Source organism: Mustela lutreola, chromosome 10 (assembly GCF_030435805.1).
Source record: "Mustela lutreola isolate mMusLut2 chromosome 10, mMusLut2.pri, whole genome shotgun sequence".
Classification (NCBI taxonomy): domain Eukaryota; kingdom Metazoa; phylum Chordata; class Mammalia; order Carnivora; family Mustelidae; genus Mustela; species Mustela lutreola.
In genome coordinates, this window is record NC_081299.1 from 1,531,641 (window position 1) to 1,540,872 (window position 9,232).

A 9,232-nucleotide genomic window follows, 5' to 3' on the forward strand; every position below is an offset into this window, starting at 1 on the left:
GAAGGGCAGAACCGTGGGCAGGGCTGTGTGCAGAGGAAAGCCTAGTTCTGGTGTTTCTGTATGTACTTGTGGCTGGAAGCATCTGGAAGGTTCAGACGGAGTGTTCACAGGGGCTGCATGGATGAGCCTCAGGCGACGGGGAGGGACTTCTCAGGTACTTTGTCTACTGTGTTCGCTGCCATAACTCTTCAGATCTGAAGCTGGCCGCCTCCGGAAGCGAGAAGAGCAAAGCCGGGGACGCTAGAGGGGGTCCCAGCTGCCCGGGGCTGCCGCTGTCCTGTGGGGGAGGGCGGGGCATCTCGGGCTCGCTTGCTCTGACCCAGAGGACCCCAGGTGCCACGTCCAGAGCTGTCTCTTGTCTCCGTTCACCTCCACTCAGTCCCGCGGGGGCTGAAGCCTCTCCGACCTCCGTCGGGTACAGGACGGACCCGACCCCACACCCCCCAACACACGCAGGCACTGTCCTGTGAAGGGAGAAGCGTGGGACCCGGAGATTTATCATTCTAGGGTTGGAGGATGCTGCTGTTCACAAGCCTGTCCCTTGTTCCTTGGGGGTGGGTGGAGCCTGGGCCAGCGCCGATTGTCCTGTCCTCTGCCTATACCCCCATCCGCTCTCCTGCCTCCTGGCAGCTCAAGTCCGGGCTCTCTCCCCTTCCTCCGTGGCCTGGGTTGGACGCATCCTCCACCTGCCCAGCCGCTGCGGGGGCGGGGGAGGCTCTGAGACCAGCCCACGGACAGTGATTGCCGAGCCACTGCTCGCCTGGCCCTCGGCGACCTTGCCTGTGGGTTCCTGCTGCCAGGGGATGGACAGGACAGCCACGGTGTGGGCTGACTGTCTGTGTCCCCCGCCAGACTGCCTCTCCCCCGACCTGGTCTGCCTCGCCTTCCCACCCCGCAGTGTCTCCGCACTGAACCACGGAAGGCTCTGCCGGGCGCTCCCCAGAGCCTGTCAGCTCAGCACCAATTCTTTCCTCCTGCCCCGTGGACTCTGGCTTGTGGAGGTCGTGCTGGCTGCGGTGAGCCAGTTCTGCCCATGCAGCCCAGTTTAGTGTGTCACACTCATGGGGGGCGGAGAGAGGAGCCACCGGAGGGGGGGGGGCGTTCTGACCCAGCTGGCCAGAAGGGGGCACCTCGCGGGGGCCATGCCGTCGGCTGTGGAGACCCCTCGGCTAGGTGAAGCCTGAAGGTCACCGGGGAAGGAGGTGGACAAAGACAAGTGAGGATGTTCACTTCAGCCACGAAGAGAAGGGGGATGGAAGGGAGGTAGGGTCAGTGGACAGGAGGGCGGGGGTAGGTGAGCGGGGGAGGGGTGGGCGGGGCAGACGGGCGGACAGATGGATGGTGGTGGGCGGAGGTCTGGGTATCTGGATGGATGGTGGACGGTGGGTGGAGGGATGGCTGGATGGCGGACAGACGGACAGACAGGCGGATGGACGGACAGACGGACGGATGGACGGACAGACAGACAGGCGGATGGACGGACAGACAGACGGATGGACGGACAGACAGACAGGCGGATGGACGGACAGACGGACGGATGGACGGACGGACAGACAGGCGGATGGACGGACAGACGGACGGATGGACGGACGGACAGACAGGCGGATGGACGGACAGACGGACGGATGGACGGACGGACAGACGGACGGATGGACGGACAGACAGACAGGCGGATGGACGGACAGACAGACGGCTGGCCGGTTGGACTGTGGATGGATGGCAGGTGGGCGGATGTCTGGATGTCTGGATGGTGGATGGAAAAATGGATGAGTGGGTATGTGACACAAGCTCCATCCCAGAGCTTCGAAAGGGCCAGGGCACCAGGAAGAGCCCTCAGAGCTTTGAGGTCCCTGAGGATGACTGGGACAAAGAGGTGAAAGGGAAGATACTTGGGGGCACACTACAAGCCCCTGTGGCCCCCGGACTCCCACAGACCCTCGCTCTCTCGTGCAGGAGCGGTGCCCGTGCTGTCACCTGCAGAGCTGGCCTGCTCCTTCAGGCTGCCGGCCGACACCAGACCAGATCCTCACAAAAGAGTCTGGGCGCCAGATGTCAGCCCCAACTAATGAGCCCAGTCTGTAGGTCACTAATTGGCTGAGGCTCTGGGCGCCAGGGGCAGATGGAACCAGGGCCGACGGGACAGCCAGGGCGGCCCCAGCCCAGGGCTTGGGTGGCCCAGTCACGCTGCACCCAGGCAGTAGGCAGCAGGGGTCCCCGGCAGGTCCGCGGCTGCCTACTCCCGTCTAAATGCCTGGCAGCTTTCCGAGACTGCCCAGGGGCTGTGCACCTCCCACCAAGGGCTGGGGCTCCTCCAAGGGCACGGCAGGCGGGGGTCGTGCGGGGGCTGGGGAGGGCTGCCGTTGGGCATGACTGCTGGACCAGAAATAAGAGCGAGCCTTCCTGTGTCAGACGGAAACGAGTGCCCTCCAGAACCACCGCGGTGGCGAGGCTTGCCCTGCGGAGGGAGATGGAGTTACAGCTAGTTCGCCCATAAACTCATTCAAGCGATTTATGAGGCATGGCTGACCCCGGGTGGGGGCAGGGCAGCCTCTGACGGGCTTCTAGCCGGAGCCTGAGGAGGGGTGATGTCCTTGTGCTAACAGCAAACGCGACCTTGCAGCCAACGCTCAGCCACGTGGAGCAGCGCCTCGACTGACGTGGCCAGGGTGCTGTGGGCCCCACCGCGGACACCTGCGCAGGAGGCGTGCTGTGCCTCTCAGACCTGCAGACCCAGGCGGTGGGAGGGACGGCGGGCGGGGAGGGGGGTTGTTTCCACGATGGCCTCAGACGTGAGGAGGAGACCAGCCTAGAGAGGAGGTTCCCAGGCGCCGGAGCAGCACGGGCTGGAATCTCTGCCCCCGGCTGGGAGCTGGAAACCAGCACCACCTCACGTAGGCGGTGCGGAAGGCGCTTCCGGGCTGGGGGTCTCGAAGTGCGCAGAGAAGAGCAGAGTGAGGGCGGCTCCCCGGCCACCACCGCCCCCACCGGCACACAGCACCCAACAGCCATAAGCGCCCGGGGTCGTGGGCAGGGCTGGGCGGTGCCAGGCCCTGGACAAGGGGCAGCACATCTCTCAGACTCAGCGAGGACAGGGAACCCATTTGGGAAAGTGGTCCCGGAAACGCTCAGGTGGCTTTACTGGAACCACTGGCCTGACACCGGCCCAGCTGTGTCCTTGAGGGTCTCAGCTTGTGTGGGGCCGGCGGGGGTCACAGAACGGAGAGCCACCCAGGTTTGGCCACAGGTAGACCTGTCCCGGACCTAACGGGGGGGCTGACCGGGGAGGTGGTCTGGGGAGCTCAGGGAGGGGCCGGGGGGTGGGCGTGTGCTTGTGTGACCTGCGCGTGAGTGGGTCAGAGGCTGCTGGTTTGGAGGATGCGGCGATTGTGTGTTGTCAGAGCGACAGGGAGCCCGGCGGCCACAGAAGGCGCCCGCGCCCACGGGTCCATCTAAGCTGTGCCTCACCCTCGGTCCTTTTCTCCTCCCCTGCCCCTCCTGAAAACGCCCAATGCCCCCAGCCGGCCCCGGCCCACGGGGACACACCCACGTGCCACTGATGTGTGGTGACCCGGGGTCTGAAGCTGACGTGTGGGCCCTGTTGGGGCCAACATTGAGAAATCCCGAGAGCGTGTTCCTCCTGGTTCCGCCTGGAGTGTCTGGCGACAATCAGAAAATTCTAGCAATTCCCGAGACCCCAGATTCACAGGCCTTTTGTGATGTCAGCAGGCTGGAACCCCGAGACACCGCCTTCCACTGAGCGCCTGGTCAGCAGCCTGCCAGGGACACAATCCCCTGGATGTCGGGGCCCCCAGATCCTGGATCCCCTACGGGGCCCACTGACGACCGTTGGGGGCGGCGCCAACTCCGTCAGGGGTTCATCCCGCCCCACACAGGACTCAGTATCCACCTGGAGGTGTCCTTTCAAGGAAAATGTCCAACGAGGCCAAGTTTTTATTTTTTAAAGATTTTATTTATTTGACAGACAGAGATCACGAGCAGGCAGAGAGGCAGGCAGAGAGAGAGGAGGAAGCAGGCTCCCTTGCCGAGCAGAGAGCCCTATGTGGGGCTCGACCCCAAGACCCTGGGATCATGACCTGAGCTGAAGGCAGAGGCTTTAACCCACTGAGCCACCCAGGCGCCCCAAGGCCAAGTTTTTATTGATTCTTACCCAGGGCTTAGCCCTGAATGTGCCCATGAACTCACATACCCGCCACTTGTCTACAGTGCACGTACAGATCACACCTACACCGGGGGTCCACACCACACTACTAACACTGCTGTTTTATCCGCTGGGTTTAGACCGGTCAGCAGGACACACCCCGGCGGACGAGGCTGGGGGTTCTGGAGGTGGGGGTTCTCTGGGTTCTCGGGATGGGACAGAGCTGGACCCGAGGGGGATTCTGGATGTGCCGGGAGGGGAGGGTCATCAGGTAAACGTGGGTTCCCCAGGCCCACCCCCTCCCTCCAGGGCTCAGGGCTGCTGGCCCGGGCCTCTGGGAGCCCCACCGCGTGGCCCTCTGCCTGGCTCCTTGGGCTTGACCCGCAGCCTTGCGCCTGAGCCGCCTTGCTGCTGGGCTCCGCCTTGACCTGGTCATTTCTGAGTCCGTGTCAGTACGTGTGGCTGACCGTGTGACGGTCCACAGACACGGGGTGACCCGCTCTGGGAACCTCAGATCCCGTCGTCGGAGGTCATGCCCTCCACCCCACGCATCACTGCCTGTCGCTCTGTGCCAACGCGTCCAGGCTGGGGAGAGCAGCGAGGGGCTCTGACCTCAAGCCAGAGCAGGGCCAGGCCTTCCTGGAGGGAAGCCTGCGGGCCGAGAGCATGCTGCTTTGCGTCTGTCCTGTGGGACGGGAGCCTGGGCTCGTGGGGTGCAGGGAAGACAAATCCCCAAGGGCTACCTGGGGGAGGCCACACATCCTGACGCCTGCCGTGGTGGCTCGCGGACACGTTCCTCCAACCCGCACCCGTGTCTGGCTCGGGCCCTCTTCTTAGCAAAGGGACGCCACACTCAGCAGACTCCAGTCCTCCGTGCGGGCCTGGGCCGGGCTGCTTCCCCGGGTTCCAAGCCCCTCCTCAGTCCCCAGGCCCCGCAAGAGTGCCCGTGGGCCTGGTTTGCCCTGGGCCGTTTGGAGTCTCCCCTGGGAAGGAGGACGGGGCCCCAGAGCCCCCCTGCCCCAAAGGCCCTCTGCCACTGGCTGAGGACAATTGTTGCTTGGCTGGATTGTTACATGTGGGACCATCACCCCTGAAAGGGCCGTGGCCGCCCCCCCCCCCCGGGCTGCCTGAGAGCAGGGCAGACCTGCGGCGAGGATGGAGGGCCCCCGCGGACCGGCCGCCTGCTAGCCTGCCGGGGAGTCGCCGCAGAGCAGCGGAACCCTGCGCCCTCCGGGCTTCCAGAGAGGCCTCTTGCGTCACAAAGTGGGCCGACGGCGTTCTGCCTGCGTTTGGGGGAAGCCCGAAGAGGACGAGGGCGCTGCAGGCATGTTTAATCCGCACGCGCTGGAGTCTCCCGCTGTGATTTTTGACAACGGCTCCGGGCTCTGCAAAGCGGGCCTCTCTGGAGAGATCGGGCCCCGCCACGTCATCAGCTCCGTGGTGGGGTACCCCAAGTTCAAGATGTCCTCGGCTGGGGCCAGCCAGAAGAAGTACTTCGTGGGGGAAGAGGCCGTGCACAAGCGGGAGGTCCTGCAGCTGCGCTACCCCATCGAGCGGGGCCTGATCACCCGTTGGGAGGACGTGGAGAGGCTCTGCAAACACCTGTTCGAGTGGGAGCTAGGGGTGAAGGCCGGCGACCGGCCCGTGCTCATGACGGAGCCCTCCCTGAACCCCAGGGAGGCCCGGGAGAAGATGGCCACGATGATGTTTGAGAACTTCAACGTGCCCGCCTTCTACCTGTCGGACCAGGCCGTGCTGGCCCTCTACGCCTCCGCCTGCGTCACGGGCCTGGTGGTGGACAGCGGGGACGGGGTCACTTGCACCGTCCCCATCTTCGAAGGCTACTCCCTGCCTCACGCCGTCACCAAGCTCTACGTGGCGGGAAGGGACATCACAGAGCACCTCACGCGGCTGCTGCTGGCGAGCGGGCGGCCCTTCCCGTGCGTGCTGGACAAGGCCCTGGTGGACGACATCAAGGAGAAGCTGTGCTACGTGGCCCTGGAGCCCGAGAAGGAGATGTCGCGGAGGCCGGAGGAGGTCCTCAGAGAGTACAAGCTGCCGGACGGGAACGTCATCTACGTCGGGGACCAGCTGCACCAGGCCCCCGAGGCCCTGTTCGCGCCCGAGCAGCTGGGCGTCCAGAACCCGGGCCTCTCGAAGATGGTCTCCTGCAGCATCACCAAGTGTGATGCGGACATCCAGAAGACCCTTTTTGGGGAAATCGTGTTGTCCGGGGGCACCACTCTGTTCCAGGGCCTCGACGACCGTCTTCTGAGGGAGCTGGAGCAGCTCGCTTCCAAAGGGACCCCCATCAAGATCACGGCCCCCCCGGACAGGTGGTTCTCCACGTGGATCGGGGCCTCCATCGTCACCTCCCTGAGCAGCTTCAAGCAGATGTGGGTCACCTCCGCCGATTTCAAAGAGTTCGGGGCATCCGTGGTTCAGAGAAGGTGCTTCTGAGGGGCTGAGGGCGAGGGGTGGGTGTGGGCAGCGAGCTTGCCCCTCGGTGCCGACAGGGTGTTCAATAAAGGACAAAATCGTGTTTAGCCTCTGGTCATGACGTCGGGCTCTTTATTCTAGGTGGCCCCGGAGGAATTTCCCACCGTGGTCATGAACCCCCTTTAAGGGGCTTCCCCACCCCCTGGTCCCTAGAAAGCCCTGGGTTAGGAGTCGAGGCTGTTTCCATCTGCAGAGTTGGTCCCAAAAGCAGGGGCCTGAGTTTGATCCCGCAGGGCCCTGGGCTCTCCGTTTAAAAAAACGTGGGTCTGGGGTGGTCTGGGACAGTCAGCCCTGGTCAGGGACAGGAACCGACAGGAGCGCTCCCTGCTCTGGGGGCCAAGAGAGCTGGCGGTGGGTCTTCAGTATGGTCCGGCTTTTGTGGCTTTTACGAGGCCGGAGCCCGAAGCAGGCCGGAGCCCGCAGCCTGAGCCGACGGAGCCGGGCAGGGGTGCAGCTGTCCTCTGTTCGAGACCCGCCAGCAGCCCCGCCCCCGCCGCTCGGAGGGTCACGGAGCGTCGACACCCCCTGCCAGATTACTGTGATTCTTGCAAAGATGCTGAAAGCCTGGTTCTGGAGTAAAATCCCGGAGACCAAGTTAACGGCCATCAAAGCGTCATGGTTGAGTAATTGAAGAAAGGGAGTTTCCCACATAGATTGGGTGGAGTTCTCCCAAAATAATCCTGGGACAGAACGAAAGTACCGAGAAGTCTTTCCAGAAGGGTGTCCCCTTCCCGTCTGGTAAAGAAGACAGTGGCACTCCCCACGCACGTCTCTGCACGCTTCGTGGAAGCGAACATGCGGCTTTTAATGGGATTATGAGCACACAGAAAAAGGACAGGACAGACACCTTGGGTTGGTGGGGCCGGTTGGTGGGGCCGAGGGCATGGGGAGGGCTGCGGGGCTGGGGGGGTCAGCATGTGTGGGACACACCCCTCTACGGATGCGTGTGTGCTGCTCGTCCCCCGCTGTCAGGCCGCCAGGGTCGTCTTTGACGCGAGCGCAGAGTGCCCGTCAGGCAGCAGGTGGCCGGGTCACTGCTCAGTCCGTGGGGCCAGTCTCCGCCTTTCAGCGGGCGCGTGTGGAGGTTTCGCGCGCGAAGCCACACCTTCGCCCTCAGCCCGCTGCCGCGTTCTTTTGTCTCCTGGTCCCCTTCTCGTCCCCTCGCACGGCTGACTGGAGGTTTTTGGGGATTCCGTCTTCATTTATTGATAAGGATTTTCAGCAAATTGTGCCGTATTGATTTCTTGGTGACTGCGCCAGGGGAACACCACAATCTACCCGTTGGGACATTGTCCCACTCAGAGCGAGACGCCGAAAGCTTACTTCTGTGTAGGCCCCTGTAGCCTCCCAGATTTTACAAGAGGATGTCCTGCTGCTGCTACACACGTCTGAGAACAACCTCCGATGTAAGACGATTTTTCCTCCTGCCCTCAAATGATTTAGGAGTTCGTTAGAGCACCCTACAATACGGTTACCCACATTTTAACCCAACCTGATGTTCTTTTGTGCTTCTGAGGTTCCACGTTCCCACGATCATTTCCTTTTAGAGAACTTCCTGTGGTCTTCCCTTAAGAGGTGCTTCTAGTGACCAAGTCTCTCCCTTTTCTGTCATCTGAGGACGCCGTCTTTCTGCTCCGTCCCTGAAGGACGTTTCCTCCGGACATGGAGTCCGCGGCTAACTGTTCCCTTCCCGCACCTGGGCAACGTGGTATGAGCGCCTTCTCCGTGGCCCTTCTCCGTGGCCTGTGGCTGCAGACCAGAGACCCCCAATTATTTGATCACGGCCCCTGTCGGTCACGCACCATTTCTCTCTGGCCGCCCTTGGGGGTTTTCGTGGTCTGCAGTCCCCATTATGGTGTGTCTTGCTGTGGGTTTTTACAGGTTGATCCTTTGGGATTTAGGCATCTCTTGAATCTTGTAGATTTATGTTTTTTTGCCAAATTTGGGAATTTGTGCTATTATTTCTGGTAGAACTTAAAAAGAAAAGATCTATTGATTTCAGAGAGAGAAGAAGAGAGAGAGTGTGGGCAGGGGCAGAGGCAGAGGGAGAAGCAGACTCCCACTGGGCAGGAGCCCGATGCGGGGCTCGATCCCGGGACCCTGACGTCATGACCCGAGCCGGAATCCAGAGTCGGACGCGTAATCTTCTGAGCCAGCCAGCTGCCGCCTTGTAACACTTTTCCAAGTCCCACTCTTCCCTCCGTCCGCATCTCTGAGGACGCACAAGTCAGCGGCCCTATCCCTGTCCCAGCCCCCTGGGACTCCGCTCATTAGTTGCTCGGCTTTCTCTGTTGCTCAGGTCGGGCACATTCCACGCGCCTCTCCTGAAATCCACCGGTTTCCGCCCGCGGGGCCCTCCAGCACATTTTTTATTTCAGATCTATTTTTCCGTGTGATCATTTGTTCTTTGCTTCGTAAATCCTCATACTTTGCTGGGATTTTCCATTTTTGCACTTGTTTCAAGGGAATTCACAATGGCCTCCTGAGCCATTTCGGTAACGGCTGCTCACGCACCGCCGGCAGAGAACTCCAGCACCTGATTCGGCCGCGGCGGCGCTCGGCCCTGGGCCTTGT

The 9,232-nt window shown here is 62.3% G+C and overlaps 1 protein-coding gene across 1 annotated transcript; it reads left to right on the forward strand.

Moving 5' to 3' along the window:
* Positions 1-5,266: 5,266 nt before the first annotated feature.
* ACTRT2 (actin related protein T2) lies at positions 5,267-6,702 on the forward strand. The gene has a single exon (XM_059136610.1). The coding sequence runs from the start codon at positions 5,486-5,488 to the stop codon at positions 6,617-6,619; it is 1,134 nt and encodes a 377-aa protein (XP_058992593.1). The 5' UTR covers positions 5,267-5,485; the 3' UTR covers positions 6,620-6,702.
* Positions 6,703-9,232: the final 2,530 nt, after the last annotated feature.